The 20756-nt window shown below is 37.1% G+C and overlaps 1 protein-coding gene across 1 annotated transcript in view; it reads left to right on the top strand.

The window, feature by feature from the left end:
- Positions 1–20756, top strand: part of MAN2A1 (mannosidase alpha class 2A member 1) — a 167685-nt gene that overhangs the window by 42257 nt on the left and 104672 nt on the right. The window contains exon 4 of the mRNA XM_004267441.4: positions 11234–11405. Within this exon, the coding sequence (XP_004267489.1) occupies positions 11234–11405 (172 nt within the window). The remainder of the gene's footprint in view (positions 1–11233; positions 11406–20756) is intronic.

Genomic DNA, 20756 nt, shown 5'->3' with positions numbered 1-20756 from the left:
GCTTCCCACTAGTTAAACTGCTGAAATATTTAGTTAATTTTCCTTCAAAGAAATCAGTGTGTAGAGAGAAGATAAGGTATACTAAATGAAAAATTGGACAGCATATTGTTAGTTAAGCAATTTGTAAAATGAGCGTTAGAAAATAATCCCCCGTGTGGTATGACTCCAAAACAGAAGGAAGACCTAGGCCCAAGAGTCACAATGGAAAATAATTTTCTTTCATGCATTTGCAGTTCTTCTGCAGAATTTTTATTGACTTGATTGAGTGATTAGGATTTTCAGCCTTTTTTTTTTGAAAATTAAGAGCAGATTTTTGCATTTAGTATTATATGATAATTTGAAATGAATTTGTTTATGTATCCTTATTCTTAAAAAGTTTGTGAAAAAGAACAAAAACATGTGAGGACATCACAGTGTAATGTTATTTCACAGCTTTTCTGTTCAAATACTGTTAAGCACAGTCAGAAGAAACCAGTTCTGGCCAGCCATGGTTGAGTACCGCGCATGTAGGTGAAAGGCAGTGGGGACAGAACTCAGGCTGCCAAAGGAACCTGCCTAGTGGAATGAGATGGTCAGGAGGAGGAGAGCATTGTACGCGGGCACAGTTTGGGGAGTATATTTTTCTGTTTAGTTATTGTGGGATAAAGCGAGTTCTTTGGTTCTGGCTACTGTGATGGGAAATTTGCGTTTCTGGAGCTAAGATACTATGACATTCATTGCCCGTCCTGCCTCAGGGTGTGTTTGGTGTGTGTTACTTCATGGAATCTGTCCTGCAACCCTGAGAAGTGGTAAATTTAAATCCCATTTACCAGGTGAGGACAGTAAGGTTAGAGAAAGTGTAGTTATTTGTTCCAGGTCAGTTAGTCATAAATAAATGGGCAGAGGAGTGAACTGGATCTCAGATTCAGTTCTGATTCTGATCTGATTCTAAGATCCACGTTCTTTCCATTTTCTATACTGCCGCTTAAGATACTTTATTTAGTTCAGATGATGCTAGTGTTTATTTTCTTCTTGCTTTATGGGCATTAGCTAATTTATTAGCACATTTATCTGAACTTTGGGTTGTTAATAGAGTTGCCAGATTTAGCTGGGGAAAAAAAGAAAAACAGGCTGCTCAGTTAAATTTAAATTTCCTATAAACAATGAATAATTTTTTTACATGTGTTGCAAATATTGTATGGGACACACTTATACTAAACATTTATTATTTATCTGAAGTTCAAATTTAACTTGGCATCCTGTATTTTATTGGGCAATCTTAATTGCTAAGAAATAGTGGCATTTAAAAGTTAAATAATTACATGGCTCTTTAGGGTTGTCTTTTTAAGAGATCTCTAGAATTGGTGTATTGAGGTTCCTTTTTAGAGGGAAAAAGTCTGATTGTTTGGGCTCTGACTGGACTGCATTCCTTAGGAGCACAAAAGTCAGGTAGTGCCTAAGAGATGTAGGTGATCATATAAACATCTCCCGATTCCCCTATTTTGATTACTTTTGTCTGTCATCAATCCTGGGTGCATCAGAGCTCACCAGTATGCTGGTTACACAAATAATTGCTGGCACTATGGGAATTTACTATGTTCCAGGCGCTGTTCTAGGTATTTTACATGTATTGAATCCATCACTCCTCTCAGCAACTTTATGACAAAAAATCCTGTTTTTACCCTCATTTTGCAGATAAGAAAACTGAGGCAGAAGAGAGGATAAGTAATGTGTCAGTGGCAGGGCTGGGTTTGAACCCAAGCCATCTGGTTCTGGAATCAGAACTTATAACCATTAAATATTGCCTCTTGCAGGTAATACTTCTGAACCCATAGGAGAGCTTTTAGGAAGAAAGTCTTTTAAGTTTTTCCAAGCCAAATGCTATCTACTTTAGTATTATTAATCACGTAAAACATTTTAGTAACTCTCTTGCAAAAGTAGATTCCTCATTGCACTGTTTCCTATCCTTTTTTTCTTCTCTTCTGTCCTTATTGAAACAGATGTCTTTGTCCTTAAATACTAAATTAGTACATGAAATGGTGAGTGGTTTTCCTCATTGCTACATATTTTACAATTAGAAAGTGATTGAGAAGCCATATTTTCCAGCTTTTAAATGGTTTCTTCTAGAAGCTTTGATTATTTGTCCAGTATTGGCTTACTCATACGGCTAAGTACATAGACTCCTCACATATCCTAAGAGTAATGCCTCAAAGGAATATACATGTCTCTCATATTATAGACAACCAAACTCTATTTGGAGAGGACTTATTAGACCTGAAGTGTCCTCATTTGGTGTGAGTAGATACTCATGGATGAAATTCTTAACAAGAGAGGGAGGTAACTTTAGCACCGACTTAGAAAGTATTTTAGAGGTTGATCTCACAATTGCAGGTGTCAGGTATCAAGGTATGCAGGTCTTTTAAAGGGCATTTAGAAAAGCAGTACAGTAAGAGGTCACATTTGGCCATTATACATATACAGCTGGGGTGAACAAAACCCCAGCTGTCCTAATAGTAATGCAAATAGGTTCTTGTGGTGTGGGATAGAATTTCCAGTGACCGCATCTTACATGGGTTCAAAAAAAATGCTGTATCTCAAACAAGTTAATGGAAGTGAAGCTGATATGCTTTAAAAACTATTAGATGACACTGAATCACCTGGCAAAAAGGTTGGGTTATTTTGAAAATCTGAGTTTAAAAGCATTTAGAGGAATCAGCAGGTTTGCAGGTTTCCAAAGACTCAGCTTCATCTTTGATTCTCCCTCGACTCTCTTCTGGAAACTTAAGTCAATTAGTAAAGGCGCTTCATTTTGCCTCCTTGGCCTCTTATTTCCCTCTGTTTGTTTCCACTGCGATCCATTACCATATTTTAGCAGAATTATTGCAGTGACCTCATTTCCTGTTTTTCTTCTACTTTACCTTGTTAGTCTATCCTTTATACTCACAGTCCAGTTATTTTTGAAAACACAGCTCAGAATACCTTAACTGCCTCTCTCCTAAGTTCTTGGTGAGAAACAAGGATCGTTTAGAAGGTTTCTGTGATCTGACCCCCTACTTCTATTTATCTCACCATGCTCCCACCATGTAAGCTGCAGTGCAGCCATACCCAACTGCCTTCTGCTACCTGAAACTGACACACAATTTCATGGCTTAGTGTCTTTTCCATATCCTCTTCCGTATTTGGAACTTCCACCTTTTCTGTCTAACCAGATGACATCTAATTTAAGAATCTCTCTTCTGTCCTTCTGGTAGGAATTTACCATTTCTTTATTCCCATGGCATTTGGTTCATACGTTCACTGTAGAATCTGTTTTCATTTAGCTTAGCTTTATCGTTTTGCCCTTATTAGATGCTTGGTTTGTGTTTGAACGAATAAACCAGAACAGAACGTTAATTAAAACTCTTCCACAGTTTATCGGGGGGGAAAATAAGCTTATTTTATAATAGAGATGTTGGAATTAAAATTAATCAGCATGTGAGTTATGGTAATACCAATTAAAGTTGTATGTGACCCTTTAAGTGTAAGATTGGATGTTGCAGTCGAATATTGAAGGGTTTGACAAGTGATGGAAGAAACCGTTGTCCATGTAGACTCACTTAATGACTAAAATAAAGGAGATTTTTTTAATGCACTCTACTTGTATTTTTAAATTTGAGAATATTATGTTAAAATGGAAATAAATTGAAGCATATTGTAGTTTTTCAATGTTTATTATCTGGATATAATTATTTTTGACTCACAATCTTTTTATGTTTTCTTAACAGTTGGTACCTATTTAACTTTTGAGTGGAATTAATGTACTCATTAAAAAATCATTATTGTAGCAGTTAAAACCGTAACAGTGTAACAATGATTTGAGGGGCATGCCTTCTTCCGGATGTGTGTTTTTAAATCATCTTAGGGCTGACAGAGGCTTTTTAAATATAAAATAGGAACTTAGAGATATTGTTCAAAGATTATTAGGTTAGTATCAGAACAGAGAGTGAACATAGCAGAGCTAATAGTATGTGGTATCTTTGACCTTTGGTTCATTTCTAGTTGAAGTAGTAAGTTTGCATTTATACTCCACTTGCATTTTTTTCCAGTCCTTTCGGCACCACACTTCATTCATCTATCAAGCACTTACTGAACTCTTGCTGTTGTAGACTGTACCAGGTGCTAGATTCACGAGAACTGACTCATTTGAAGTTCAGGTTGTAGCATGTGTCTAGGCTTGCTTCTAAAATTTGCAGGACCTGGGGCAAAAGTACATGGAGGCTGTCAGACACTCTGTCTAAACATTTAAAAGTTATAAATCAAACTAATACATTGCTAAATAAAATAGGTCTCTTCCTACTCCCTTGAGAAATAGCTCAGAGATCTGGAAGTCCAGGTGTGGGTTTAGATTGCTTGGGCTCCACTTCCCCACTGGAATGTGCTGGTGTGGGGAGAGCCAGCCTCCAGGTGGCCCAGCCCCCTCTCCTCCCAGACCTGGCCTTGTCCTAACCCAGGAGGGGCTCTTCTTGCAGACACCCCAGCACTCTTCCCACGCCCCTACAAACTGCAGCCCCTTGGCTACTGCCCAGGCTAGTTCGACTGTTCGACCTGCAAGTTCGACTGTCCTGGCAGGTAAAGGCATTATAGAAGGCCTCGGGAGGCTCAGAAAGCTGGCTTGGGGATGTTTGGACACAAATTTCTGGGTCTCGGGGACTCAGAACGGCAGGGCTGGGTAGGACAGACTGGGCGGGCAAGTTCTTTGCGCTGTGGATTTATCATGTGGAAAGGGATGTGGTCAGAGGAAGAATAGGGAGAGCCCTCTCGAGTCCAGTGCTCAGGGTGGGACAGTCTTTGCCCAGGTCCTAAGGGTGGTACTGTGTATGCCCTTGAACCAAATAAAACGAAGTGTTCCTTAAGAGGATCAGGTCTCCACGAAGTCTGTAGACTTCAAAGCTAGATTGGGTCCAAAATTTAAAAAATAAATTGTATTTTGTTAGCGAACAATTACTAGGTGTCTATTTGTTTATGCACATTAAAAATAAGCAGTAGAGTTTTCAACTTTATTAGTTTTCTGTTTTAGAACTTAAAAACATTTTATGATAAAATAGTGATAGTGAATTTGGAATTATGCTGGCTGTATAGAACTTCTAGTTGTGTACTCTTTGTTTTTAATATTTCCCCACTTATTTAAAATAGTGATTAGGTGTTTTATGGGTGATAGTGTTGTTAGAATGAGAAAGAATAAATTGAAAAGTATTAATGCTGTTCTAGCCCTGGTTCAATTTCCAAGTGTATTCAAGGGAAAGAAAAAGGCTGTGAATTGACCACTTAAGTAAATCAGTTTGCAACCGAATGTCCCAAGATTACTCAATCTAGAGGTAAGAATATAATTTTATGTCACAAAAATTCATCCCATACAACTTTTTGTGAAATACTATCTTTGTGATTGGTCTCATGTTGATATACAATTGGAGTTTTACAGTAATTTAGAAAAAGAAAGAGCCAATTCAATGTAAAAAGGAATACTTGATTATGCTATTGTATAAGAGCAGTAAAAGCTAATTTACTGTTATATTACTCAATATTGAAAACTGCAAGAGGCTATCTTTCAGTTCATTCTTAATTAATTGTGCTGTATTATAGTGATAGTAGTATCTATTATAGATGAGTTTTATGCAAGGCCTTTAAGTTGACATCTCTGAGCTTGTATTTTGGCTCACGTAAATATCTTTGACATATTTTCTGCATGATTGTTGAAGGCAGAATGGATTAATCAGTCACTGTGATTCCTCTATGAAAACTCCCGTGATAAACTATTCTTTGAAATGGCCTGAGTTCATAACAACGTATAACTGATGAAAATAAGTAATTGTATTTAAGAAAATAACCCTTTCACTTATTAATCTTCATAAAGACTATTTTTTCTAAATTTGCCTCTTCTGCTAGGTTTCTAGTGTTTTATTATTGAATTAATTTTGGAGGCATTCCTCTGTTCATAGTTCCTTTCTTTAATTGAGTTATCAGTCAAATAATTAGGGATTAATTTTGACCTTTGTTAAAATTTAGGTAGAAGATAGATGTGATGTCTTAGGGACCATAATTCTAGTAGAGCCATTTAGTAATTTAGATGGTCCTTATTGAGTACATATAATAACATGGTACGCAAATTGATGTTACTTACATTTGATTTCAGCTCAGTCTTGCAATACAGAGGTAGATGTATATTAAGTATTATGATGGTATTTGGTAAAGTAGATTCTCTCTGCATTTTTTGAATAGTAATAACACTTATGTTTTCTAGTGTGATATTGGTTCGCCAGGGCTGCCCTAAAAAAGTACCACAGATCAGGTGGCTTAAACAACAGAAAATTATTTCCTCACAGTTCTGGAGGCTAAAAGCCCAAAATCAAGGTGTCTGCAGGGTTTGTTTCTTCTATGGGTCTCTTGTCCTGGCTTGTAGATGATCATTCTTCTCCCTTTGTCTTTACATGGGCTTCCCTCTGTGTGTGTCTATGCCCTAAATGCCTCTTCTTAGAAGGACATGCATGGTACCTTGCACGTATTGCAGGTTTGGTTTGAGACCACTGCAATAAAGTGAGTCACACGAATTTTTTCCCAGTGCGTATAAAAGTTTTGTTTACACTATACTGTATTCAAAGTGCAATAACATTGTCTAAAAAAACACAACATACAGATCTTAATTAATAGATACTTTATTGCTTAAAAGTGCTAGGCATCATCGGAGTCTTCAGCCGATAGAGGGTCTTGCCTCGATGTTGCTGGCTGCTGACCGATCAGGGTGGTGGCGGCTGAAGCCTGGGGTGACTGTGGCAGTTTCTTAAAATAAGACGACAGTAAAGTTTGCTGCGTCGACTCCTTCTTTCATGAATGATATCTCTGTAGCATGCAATGTTGCTTGATAGCGTTTTGCCTACAAGTAAGACTTCTTTAAAAATTGGAGTCAGTCCTTTCAAACCTTTCCGCTGCTGCTTTATCAACTACAGTTATATAATATTCTAAATCCTTAGTTGTTATTTCAACAGTCTTCACAGCATCTTCATCAGGAGTAGATTCCATCTTAAGAAACCACTTCTTTGCTCATCTATAAGGAGCAACTCCTCATCCCTTAAAGTTTTATCAGGAAATTGCAGCAATTCAGTCATTTTCAGCCTCCACATTTAATTCTGGTTCTCATGTTTTTTCCACCACATTTGCAGTGACTTCCTCTGCTGAAGTCTTGAATCCCTCAAAGTTATCCCTGAGGGTTGGAATCAACGTATTCCAAAATCCTGTTAATGTTGATATTTTGACCTCTTCCCATGAATCGCAGAGGTTCTTAATGGTATCTGGAATGGCAAATCCTTTCCAGAAGATTTTCAGTTGACTTTGCCTAGACCCAGCAGAGGAATCACCGTCTATGGCAGCTATAGTCTTATGAAAGGTATTTCTTAAAGAATAAGACTTGAAAGTCAAAATTACTACTTGATCCATGAGCTGCAGAGTGGATGTTGTGTGAGCAGGCATGAAACCAATGTGAATCTCGTTGTACATCTCTGTCAGAGTCCTTGGGTGACCAGGTGACCATTGCTAATGAGCAGTACTATTTTGAAAGGAATCTTTTTTTCTGAGTACACGGTTTCAGTAATGGGCTTAAAGTATTGAGTAAACCGTATTGTAAACAGATGTGCTGTTATCCAGGCTTTGCTCTTCCATTTATAGAGCACAGGTGGAGTAGATTTAGCATAATTCTTAAGGGCCCTAGAATTTTCAGAATGGTGAGTGAGCATTGGCTTTAACTTCACTAGTCACCAGCTGCATTAGCCCATAACAAGACAGTCAACCTGTCCTTTGAGGCTTTGAAGCCAGGCATTGACTTCTCCTCTCTAGCTAAGGAAGTCCGAGATGGCATCTTCTTCCAATAGAAGGCTGTTTCATCTACATTGAAAATCTCTTGTTTAGTGTAGCCACCTTCGTTCATTATCTGAGCTAGATTTTTCTGGATATCTTGCTTCAGCACTTGCTGCTTCACCTTGCACTTTTATGTTAGGAAGTTGGCTTATTTCTTTCAACCTCATGAACCAGCCTCTGCTAGCTTCAAACTTTTCTTCTTTATCTTCCTCAACTCTCTCAGCCTTCATAGAATTGAAGAGAGTTAGGGCCTTGCTCTGGATTATTACACTTTGACTTAAGGGAAGGTCGTGATTGGTTTGATCTTCTATCCAGACCACAAAAACTTTCTCTATATCAGCAATAAGGTTGTTTAGCATTCTCATCATTCATGTTTTGATTGGGTAGCAGTTTTCATTTCCTTCAAGAACTTTTCCTTTGCATTCATAACTTGGCTAACTGTTTGGTGCAGGAGGTCTAGCTTTTAGTCTCTCTCAGCTTTTGACACGCCTTCCTCACTAAGCTTAATCATTTCTAGCTTTCGATTAAAGGTGAGAGACATGTGATTCTTCCTTTCACTGAACACTTGGAGGTCATTGCAGGGTTATTCATTGGCCTAATTTCAATGTTGTTTTGTATCAGGGAATAAGCAGGCTGGAGGGGAGGGAGAGAGATGGGGAATGGCCTGTAGAGCAGTCAGAACATTGTTTAAGTTCACTGTCTTATGTGGGTGTGGTTCATGGCACCCCCAAAACAACTGCAGCAGCAACATCAAAGATCACTGCTTACAGTTCATGGTAACAAATATAATGATAATTAAAATTTTTGAAATATTATGAGAATTACCAAAATGTGACAGAGACACAAAGTGAGCAAATGCTGTTGGAAAAATGGCACTGATCGATTTGTTTGACAGATGGTTGCCACAAACCTTCAATTTGTAAAACATGCAACACCTGTGAAGCAAAATAAAGTAAAGTGCAATAAAACGAGTTATGCCTGTATTGGATTAAGGCCCATTCTCATGACTTCATTTTACCTTCATTATCTCTTTAAAGACCTTACATCCAAATACAGTCACATTCTGAAGTGGGTGTTACTGGGTGTTAGGACTTCAACATATGAGTTTCAAGGGGACACAATTCAGCCCATAATGGGGGCATAAAATGAATTCTATGCAAATTGAAGTGTTGGGTAACCAATATGTTTAAGATGTGGAGCAATTTATTTAATGTTTTAAATAAATTGTATACTCTTTCAAAATTAGATGTTAGGAATATCTTTTATTTCTCCTTTGACCCAGTTTGATTGTAGAGATGTGGAAGGGGCAATTAAAGACTGATGATGATTATGATAATAATAATAGTAGCAGCAGCTACTATTATTATTATTAAGTGCTATATTATATACTGGGCTCAGGTCTGAGCACTTGATATTTTTTGTCTCTCAGGGGTGCTGCATGGTCAGCAGGGAGTTAGGGCATCTCCATTTAAGGATAGGTTGAATTTTCTTTGCTTGTCCCTGGGAATCCAGATGTGGATCCTGGCCTCAGTGCTCTGGGACAGGGTTTAGGTTGTACCTTTGTGAAGCAAGATGGGATTCTTTGTAAACCACTATTTTATGAGACATCTTTGCGTTTTCTGTAGGTACAGGCTTTTTATTTAAACATGAAAAAGTTGAATTATTCAGGTAGTATTCTTTGGTGACAAACCAGCTTAAAAGTACTCCAGATCAAGAAAGTCCTATAAAGAATATTTTACACTATATTCCTATTTGGCTCATAGCTTCATACCCATCACTTTGTAGGTGCTCAGTAAATAACCGTAGAATGAATAGAGTTCACTTAAAGCAAAAGGGAGAAATATAGTCACACTGGCAGTGACCTTTAGAGGCTCATATTTGCATTGTCAGAATAGTATATTGCCGGCTCAGCCCTCGTAGGTTTTTGTTATTTTCTGCCAGCAAATACAGTATGCATTGAATATTCACTTAATTGTAGACAGACAAAAGAAATAGCCAGTTGTATCCCTTGTATCTTAGACCTCCCATATGCTTGAGGCTTGGTAACAATAGCACAGTGGTTAAGCCTGTCTCTATAGAAAGTCCCCTTCCTTTTAGATTTCATAGGTAAGAGATTATGCTCAGCAGGGTATATTTTGTGTCCCACCAGTAGGTGGAATTGGTGGCTGTGTATGTTTTGCTTCAGCCACTCATCACGTTGCTTTATTACTCTGCTGGATGGGGCTGTATTTGGAGCTATAGGTCTTGTTAAAAATATTTCTTTATAGTTGAATTGCAAATGTCTTTAGATAAAGTCTCCAGGATCTTTGAGATGCAGTAGGAAAAGTCAAAGAACTAAGTTGTCAACATCAATTCTTTTTTGAAAACAACTTTACATAGATGTGTACATATTTGTTGTTTGATTATTGCTCTGCTGCTGGCTTTTCAGTAGAGTTTGTACTTGTGATTTTCTTTTTCTTAGTTTAGGTTACTTAATGGATAGGAAATTTTAGATGTGGTATGAGAGAGGATAAAATTTTGATTCCATATTATGAGAATATTACTGTCAGCTTGTCAACACTGTTCAGATTTTTTTAATTTAAAAAATTCCTTAAATTGGGCTTCCCTGGTGGCGCAGTGGTTGAGAGTCCGCCTGCCGATGCAAGGCACGCGGGTTTGTGCCCCCGTCCGGGAAGATCCCACATGCCGCAGAGCGGCTGGGCCCCTGAGCCATGGCCGCTGAGCCTGCACGTCCGGAGCCTGTGCTCCGCAATGGGAGAGGCCACAACAGTGAGAGGCCCGCGTACCACCAAAAAAAAAAAATATATATATATATATATATAAAATTCCTTAAATTAGAGATAAATTATAAATAGTTGAATTAGATATTATAATTACATATGAAACGCTTTTTGGCTTTTTCATTTTTCTCATTGATATCTGAATTTGTACAGTTTTCAGAGTATTTTTATCATTTCAATATTAGTGGCTTTTTTTTTTTTTTTTTTTTGCGGTACGCGGGCCTCTCACTGTTGTGGCCTCTCCCATTGCGGAGCACAGGCTCCGGACGCGCAGGCTCAGCGGCCACGGCTCACAGGCCCAGCCGCTCTGCGGCATGTGGGATCTTCCCGGACCGGGGCACGAACCCGTGTCCCCTGCATCAGCAGGCGGACTCTCAACCACTGCGCCACCAGGGAAGCCCTATTAGTGGCTTTTTGAGTCTCACATCCATTTAAGTGGAATTTCATTAACTGAAAACGTTTGCTAAATTTTTAAATATGTCTTTATATGAATGAAACGTGAGGTTATGCAAGGGTGATGCAATGGAATGTGACAGTTTAAATCAGACATATGAATCAGACCTTTGTGGTATATTTGTGTCTTAATTTAGGTTGGTTGAAGACTTTTGATGACTACTTTCGAGAGAAGACTCAGTATATTTTTAATAACATGGTCATCAAGTTGAAAGAAGACCCACGGAGGAAATTTATGTGGTCTGAGATCTCTTACCTTTCAAAGTGGTGGGAAACTATAGATATTCAGAAGAAGGATGCTGTTAAAAGGTTTGTTTTTTAAAACTTTTTTTTTTAAATTTGGTAATATTAAACATTAATTATACAGTGAAACAGGTGTTGAATTTTTAGAACGTGAAAATTCTTAGCTTTATATCTGAAAGTTAAAATATTTCTTCGCATTCTGTTTTTCCTTGATCTGGTTCATCTCTGAAAAAGTGACTTGAAACTTTTCCATTGAAATCCTTATGTTCCATCTTTGTCCTAGAAATGGAATTACTAGGTCAAAGGGGCTTAATATTTTAAAGATTTTTTGAAGCATATAATCAAAGTGACCCCTAGAAGGGTGGGTTTCAGTGTATTCTTCAGTCTTCCATATAGAAAGGTACAAATTTCTCTGCATATTAGGCAACAATATAATTTTTTCTAAAAGTTTGACCATTTAAGTGGTGAAAAATGTGAATTTTTGATTAGTGATAGTGTTCCATGCTTTCTCATATATACAGGCAGAGCTTTTTTTGAATTGCTTGATCATGTACTTTTTCTTACTGATTTGTAAGAATATTTATTATATACATACCAACCTTTATTTTTCCTGAAGCTTTATATTTCTTCTTAATTCTTAGTGTTTGATATAAAGACTTTTAAAATATTTATGTAGTCAAATGTATTAATCTGTTTTCTTGATTGACTTCGCTGTCATATTTAATATGCTGTCATATTTAAAAAGTCTTCCCCAATCCAAGAGATGAGATAGTCTTTTTTCCCCAATTTAGTTTTTTATTGTTCACTTTTATAAATCCTCCAGTTTATTTTTTTAATGTGGTGTGATGGGAGGTTTTGCTCCCCATGTCTCCCTCCTCCCTGCTCCCAGGACTTTAAGGATTGTCTTAGCATCAATTGCTTTCTTTTACTTATTTAACATCACATATACAGTGCTTACTGTATTACTTCCTGTTTTAAGTACCTTGCAAATGATAACTGATAATCCTCGCAACAATCCTGTGAAGTAGATATAATGACTATCTTGATTTTACAGATAAGGACACTTGTCATCCAGGGTCACCCAGCTGCACATGCTGCACTAGTTACCATCCAGTCCAGCCTGTCCAGCCCCACAGGCTGTTTGTTCCCTTGCACGTTGTGCTGTGCTTCCCTAAGACTTACATAGTCCATTCTTTTCTACTGACTTGAAGTGCCATCTTTATTGTATTTCAATATGCATTGATTTCTGGGCTTTCTGACCTCTTTCATGGACTTTTCTGTTTAACTGTAATTGTTGCGGCCTTATGTGTTTCAATAACAGACAGTTTAAATCTCCTCTTGTTTCTCTTTATTGAAAAGTTCTTTTAATGAGTGACCACTTAATTTTCCCAGAGAGCTTTAGAATTAACTTGCTAAATTCTTCCTACCCTATCAAAAAAAAAAGGGGGGGGATTTTGATAGATATTGACATAAACGTTTAAAGGTAATTTAGAGAGAATTGGTGTTCCATTATTATCTATCAGACATTTCCCCCCCTCACCGAGAGCATGCTTAAAATGCTTATAAGAGTGGCCAGGAAGGTGCCATAACTGAAGGCTGTAGAGTCTGAGGATCCTGAATGTACCAGGAGTAACTGCCACACCCAAAGGGACTACCCCTTCTTCCACTCCTGCCATGTGTGGCCACGGGAACCAGAGTTGTCAGGATATTCTTCCAGTTATTCTTGACAAGCTGGAATTCCAAAATGTTACATAAAATGTCTTGACTTTTTAAGTTGAAATGTTAGCAGCCAATTTAGGTTAACATACACACACACACACACAAATCCTTCATTTAAATCGAGTTACCTACTGGTTTGCAGTGTTTCAAAAATTAAGAACTGCCCTGTGAAACCCTGCAGAATTGGTGTTTGTCTATACATATTTTTTCTTTTACTAAGCTTAGAGATTAAAACAGATTTTTTTTTTGTCTGTCTAGGTCTTATATTGCTCCTTGAGTACAAATAATACTTCATAGTTTCTTATAATTTTATAGTGTTTTACTCAGATTGTTCAGATTTTAAGATTTTATTGCATCTGTAGTTATTTTGTCTGCTTGTTTTTGTTTGTTTTCTTATTATTTGGGGGAATCTGATTTTTTTCTTCATCTTAATTAGATCAGCTAAAGCTTTTACTATTTCTGTTGGTTTTTGTACCCCCAAAAAACTATTATATTTATATTTTACTGGTATTTACTCTTGACTTTTCTGCTTTTATTTAATTCCTTCTACCTGTTTTTTACTAATGCTAAATGGGCCAGTTGATTTATTTTAACAAGGAGCATATCTCCTTCTGTGTTTGCCTTTTTACTGCTCTTATTAGCTTTCACATTTTTATGTTATTTTTTTCCTAAATATTCTGTATGTATTTTTTTCTCTTTGACTTGAGTATGTTAGGAAAATTTTCAAATTCCTATTTTTTTCTCAGTTATACTTTAGGTGTTAAAAGGTGGTTTTAATGTCTTGTGGTCAGAGAATATGGACTGCACAATTTTTATTCTTTAGATTTTTGAGAACCAGTGCCATTGATCCCTAAAATTCCAAACTTTTGCCATATATCTGGGTATGTATAACTTACTAAATTTTCCATCTATCAATTCAGAATATTTTTCAGCTTATATTTTTTTGCTCTTACTAATTAATTACTGGTTTTATTTCATTTGTTTTAGAATTCAGTTATCTAATTGTTAAGTCTCTGGTCTCTCTTTGGCATATGCATTTTAATTTTAATTTTTTGGTTATATTTACTGCATTATGTGAGGTTTTTCTCAAGACTTTTTGTTTTCTTTCCCACCTCACATTCTTCTCGATGGTGTGGAGCCTGTTCTTTTCTGGCTTCAAATGCTTGGTTTTAACTATGCTTTCTAATTACCCTTTAGTTCTGGGTTCTTTATATTGTTGTCTGTAAGTCCAAGCATTTTCCTTTTTTTTAATTCATCCACGAGCAGTAACATGTATCCACACCTGGAATTTGTTTCAAAACAGAGAGTGTAACTCGACTCAAAGCCCTTCCTTTTCTAACCAAACACTTTGTTTCCCATCCATTTCACCTGATTTCCTTTTAGGAAATGGTCTCCAAACACGGAAGTCAGATCCTTCATTGTCCTGCCCCAGGTCACATAGGTCAGTGATGATGAGCTCAGCTAATCAATATATTATTTCCCAGGGTTTTGAGCCTTTAGAGTGAAGCGAGGGTAAAGAGATGGAAAGAAGGGAAGCAGAATGGAGGGAAGGTTGCAGGTCAGCCCTCACAGCACTGGTGCATCCGCAAGATTCTTCCTGTCCTGTGTCACGGACCCTGTCATGCCTGTAGCATGGCCTCTCATTTTTTTCCAGTCCTTTGTTAAGCCTGGACTTTTAGCCTGTTCTCAGTTCTGTGTACCCAGGACTGTCCTCCAATACATTTCCTGTTCAGTCAGTCAGTGTTGCTTGCGACCAAGAAAGCTAGCTGATATATTTCTCCTCAAATCCTTTGTTGGAGAGCTGGGTTCCAGAAAAAACAAAACAAACAAACAGAAAAACTTAATAGATACATAGGTTTGCTCCCATTATTTAAAATTCTGAGCTTGTACTAAGTGGCATTAATGATAGAATTTTTTGACTACTACTGTAATGCTTATGCAATGGCTTGTTTTTGAAGATGAGTCTGTGGATTAAATATCTGTACCTAAATTTGCAAGCTACCTGTTGAAGAGAAGAACCTGTTAATTGTAGCAGAGTTCTGTGTAAGCTTTTATTGTCCCTGAAGAATATCAGTTGATTGTGGGAACTTAACAGAAACATAACTCAAGTGATCCTCATAATCTATGCTAGCAATGACTTGTTTGATTCTTCCCCCCTGTGGCAGCAATATTCAGCTCTATCAGCTTTCAAAAATGAAAATCTGGTTAACTAAAGGGAGATCCATGCAAACAACATCTAGCTTTTTTATTTTGTGTGACTCAGAGTAATTTAATCAAGTATAGTCATGGTTCCTACTTGTAACACATATCCAGTGGATTTAAAAGAAACTACCTTGTTATAATCAGCACATTTTCCATCTACGCTTGTTTTATTTTGAAAATGACTGGTATGCTAACATTCTTTTTACTTTTTAGGCTTTCTATTTGAATACTTTTTGGCTAAATGCAGTTAAGTACTGCATGACGTTTATAATACATCAAAATGTGAACCCTATTCAGAGTCAAACAGCTGAAACATTAGCCTTAGCGTTTCCTTTGACTAACACCCAGCATATTACATATTCATTTTTCCTCTCTGGGCTCTGAGACATTGAAAGAGTTTTTACATTGCATCTGCTTCTGCTGTTGAGACCAGTGTTCAATTGAGAAGCGCACTGGGCTGTTGGAACCTAGAACAGTTTATGTGTTTGCCAGAATCTTGACCAGCTTCTCTGTGTGGACCTTTTAGTATAACATAAGGCTCCAAATGTGTGAATGGGGAAGGGTACCATTAGATATTGTGTCTTCACTGCATTGCTGGATTTCATTGCTTTGCTGAGACCGCAAAGTCTTTATCTAATCTACCATTCTCTTACTTCTTTTTTCCTAGGTTTATAGTTAAGTGAACCTTCTACCCTGTCCTTATAACTATCTCTGCTTATTGAAATCAGAGAAAAGTTTGAGATTACTTTCTTAAGTAATACAAATAATACAAATCCAAACTTACATTTTGCAAACTTACATGCATTCTGCATTATGAGTTCACTAGAAAAAAAAATACCTTTAAAGTTCTTATACTAGCTAATTTATTATACATTTTATACAGGTCAGATTTTGTGCTATTTAACCAAAGCCTGCTGTAAAATTTGCGGAGCAGTGAGAAGTTACAGTGTGTCTTGTGACGTTCAGGGTAAATTGCAGATCTGGATTTAGTTTAGAGCCTAAAGATACATAGCATTTCATCAAAGGAATCAAAGCAGTCTCTCAAAGGAATCAAACCAGTGTCTAAAATAACTTTGATTCTACTAGTTGAAGCAGTGGTGTACATTTATTTTAGAAAGTATGTATCCCATCCCCATTCATCTGGATTGAGGTGTCTTTGCTTTGCTTTCACCTCTCATTTACATCAGCTATAGGCAAAAGCCATGAGGACTTCTCAGCCGCTCTGTCTGTTGGATACTTCTTCAGTCCTCTGGGAGAATTTCTTTGCAGCATTGACACTGACCACTCACTCCATTCTCCTTAAAATTCTTTCCTTTTTTTTTTTTTTTTTTTTTTGTCTTCTGTGAGCCAGAGCTCTTTCTCCTGGTTCTAGTCCTGCATTGCTGAACATCCCTTTGTCATCATCCCTCTGACTCCCTCCTCTGCTCTTTCCTAAATATCCCAGTTCTCTTCTGTGGGGTAGCACCGTTTTGGTTCTCCTCATTTTGCATGCCCTGTCACACTGTTGTTTTAATTTCCAGGTGTGTGGGCTGCTTCCAGATCTAAAGCTCCAACCTCAATTTCGTTCTTCTTCCCTAGTTAAGGGTAACAGTAACAGCTAACACTATTGAATGCTTACTCTGTACGCAACGTAGGAGGCTTGTTCTAAACACTTAGATGTATTCATTCAGCCCATCCTGTAACATCCCTATGTGTTAAGATCCTTCATTATTCTCATTCTACTGCTGAGGAAACCAATGCAGAGGTGGTAAGGAATGCGCCTAAGGTCCCCCAGCAATTAAGTGTGGACTGAGGACCAGAACCAGGAAGGCTTACCCCAGAACCAGTGCTCCTGCCCACTGTGTGCTCTGCCTTTCGGTCTGCTGTTCATGTCTTCCAGTCAGTCCCCACAAACCTGTCAGCTCTGCCTTTTTAGTATCTCTGCACAGTCACCCCCCGCCCCCGCTCTATCCCCCTTACGCTTGTTTCCTGCTTTAACGAAAACCTCCAACTGGTCTTCCTGTTTCCAGCTTTGCCACTTCCAGGTGTCCTCCATTTCACCCACAGAATTAGGTTTCTAATATATGAGTCTGCCCATGTCTCTTCTTGGCTTTCAAATGCTTCAGTGACAATTCATTGTCAAAAGGTACAGCCCAACCTCCTTTGCCTGGCACATCCTTGCTTTTGTCCTCTGATTCCTCCCTGCTTGTCCACCCTTACCTCAGATCACTTCCTGCCTCACACCCCCCCTTAGCCATGCTGAGCCACGTGGGTGTCCTCAGTCACAGGTTATTTCCTGCTTTTTAGGAACTTGCCCATGAGTTTAGCTGAGAATATATTTTTCCTTTTGTACATTGGATAATCTCAATCCTATTTATTCTTCAATACTCAGCTGAAATATTACCTCATCTCCAAAGCCTTCCTGTATTTTCTCCGTCATCTATTTAACAAATATTGACTGTGCTAGACTCCAGGGATACAGGAAGTGAGTGAGACTTACCTGATCCCCACTCTCAGGGCAGAGCAAGGAAGACAATATAATTAACACAGTATCAGAATAAAGCATTTTCTTCTATGGAAGCAAGAAGTGGGTCTTGGAAAGCTTCCTGAAGCAGGTGGTATTCAAGCTGAAACTTGAAAGGCTGTTAGAACTAGCCAGGTATAAAGAGGGTGGCAGAGGGTGAGGAAGGAATTCCAGGTTATGAGAGGAGAATTGTGATTATGGGCCAGGGATTAGCAAGAACATGGCATGTTCAAACACCTGAAAGAAGTTTATTAGGCTGCAACAGTGCAGGGGAGGGTGTGCATGCAGGGGCTGAGTAATATGTGGTCGTCAGGGAGATGCAGATTAAAACTACTACAAGATACTATCCCAAACACCTTAGAATGGCTAAAATCAAAAAGACTGACAACACCAAGGCTTGAAAAGAATATGCCGCAACTGGAATTCTCTCCAAAGTTAAATATACGTCATGTGACCTGGGAGCTCCTTCCTAGGAATTTATCCAAGAAAAGTAAAAATATATTCACCAGTGTTTTGGTGAACAGGAAACAGTTCAAATGTCCATCAATAAGATATTGGATTAAAATTTTGTGCCATATTTAAACAATGGAGTACCACTCAGCAATGAAAAATAATGAGTTACTGAAATACACAGAAGTATGAATGAATCTAACAAATACATTAGCAAAAGAATCCTGACACCAAAGAGTATTGTATGACTCCATTTTATGAAGTCTGAGAGTAAGTAAACTAATCTATTGTGATATAAATCACTAAGTAAGAATGTCTTTTTTGTTGGCGGGGGAGTAAGGTAGGAATTGATTGGAAAGGGGCAGAAGGCTCTCTGAGTTGATGGGAATAGCCTTTGTCTTCAGTGTACAAATATCAGTTGTTTTGGGTAGTAACGGGTATAAACAGTTGTCAAAATACATCAAACTGAACACATGTATATTATGTGTTGTTATATCTCAATTATAAATACTTTAGAAATACAGTACATCCATAAACATAATGATATATGTCTGTTTATTAAGATGGAAAGATGTTCATGGTATATAGTACTAAGTGAAATAAATTGATTAAAAACTATGCCTACCATAACCCTTTATGCGTTTATAGCAAGATATTGAGTGGATTTTTAAATTTTATTTTTCAACCTCATATATTTTCTGGTTTATTTGAATGAACAGTTTGTTTTAGAAAAGTGAGAAAATGAAGTAATATTTACTATACAGTGAAATATTTAAAGTATATCTAATTATTAAAACTTAACAAACTATTAATTCAATCATCTAATATAAGAAATATTCTTAAATAAAATTTTGTGACTATTTTATGCTATAGTTTTGTTTGTTTTTAGTGCTTAGAAGAAATCAGGGTAGTATAACATTTATAGTTCAGAAAAAAATTTTATTTAATTCATATTTTAATATAAGCCTGAATATATAAAGGGTATACAATGAAAGGTAAGGTGTGACTACTCCTGTCTTCTTGGCATCTAACTCTTCTCACAGGAGGCAGCTACTTTGACCAGATGCTTATCTAATTAAGAGATACACAGGAAAAATATGTGCATGTACATATGTGCAAAGACACATACATATTATACAAATGATAGCATGACATGCACATTGTGCTTTTTTTTTTGAGTGCATCTTTTTTTTTATTGTGGTAAAATGTACATAACTTAAAATTTACCATTTTAATGATTTTATGTGTGACATTCAGCGGCATTACATATATTCACATTGTCTTGCAACCATAACCATCTCCAGAACTTTTTCATCATCCCAAACTGAAATGCTATACCTGTTAATAATTCCCCTTCCCCTCTGCCCTGGCAACTACCATTCTGCCTTCTGTCTCTATAAATTTGACTATGCTAGGTACCCCATATAAGTAGAATCATACAATATTTGTCTTTTTGTGTGTCTGGCTTATTTCACCTAACATAATGTCTTCAAGGTTCATCCATGTGGAAGCATGTGTCAATTTCCTTCCTTTCTAGGACTGAATAATATTCCATTGCATGAATATACCATGTTTTGTTTTTTCATTCATTCATCAATGGACGTTTGGATTGTTTTTACCTTTTGGCTATTGTAAAAATGCTGCTATGAATATGAGTGTACAAATATCAGTTTGAGTCCTTGCTTTCAGTTCTCTTGTGTATATACCCAGAAGTGGAATTGCTGGATCATATAGCAGTTCTATGTTTAATATTTCACAGAAGTCCCATACTGTTTTCCACAACAGCTGCACCATTTCACATTGCCACCAGTAGTACCTGAGCTTTCCAGTTTCTCCACGTTCCTTATCAACACCGGTTTCCTGTTTTTCTTTTCTTTTTTTTTTTTTTTTTTTTTGGATAATAGTCCCTAATGGGTTTTGTACCATGGTTTTTAAACTTAATATATCTTGGAGAACCTTTCAGGAACCTTTCTTTTTAAAAACTATATAAAAGTGTTTGTTATGAGTGGGCCATAATTTTTTTTTTTAACATCTTTATTGGGGTATAATTGCTTTACAATGGTGTGTTAGTTTCTGCTTTATAACAAAGTGAATCAGTTATACATATGCATATGTTCCCATATCTCTTCCCTCTTGCAAGTGGGCCTTAATTTATGTAACTTCTCCTGATTAATGACCCTGTAGTTTTGTTTCTGGTCTTTTGTGAATGCATAAAGTGTATCTTTATCTTTAGTGTATATAGTCATCCGTTGATAATCCTCAGGGGGTTGCTTGCAGAACCTGCCCCAGGTACCCAAATCCTTATATAAAATTGAGTAGTATTCGCATTTAACCTACGCACATTCTCCTGTGTACTTGAAATCATCTTGAGATTACTTATAATATTTAATACAATGTAAATGTTATGTAACTAGTTGTAAATACAATGTCAATGCTATGTACATAGTTGCTAGTGTGTGGTAAATTCAAGTTTTGCTTTTTGAACCTTTCTGGAAATATTTTTCTTTTTAAAATTTTCCTTCAGAAGTTGATTGAATTTGTGG

Source organism: Orcinus orca, chromosome 3 (genome assembly GCF_937001465.1).
Source record: "Orcinus orca chromosome 3, mOrcOrc1.1, whole genome shotgun sequence".
In the NCBI taxonomy this organism is placed as follows: Eukaryota; Metazoa; Chordata; class Mammalia; order Artiodactyla; family Delphinidae; genus Orcinus; species Orcinus orca.
Note: the sequence above shows the minus strand (reverse complement) of the source record. Positions and strands in the feature narration are given on the sequence as shown.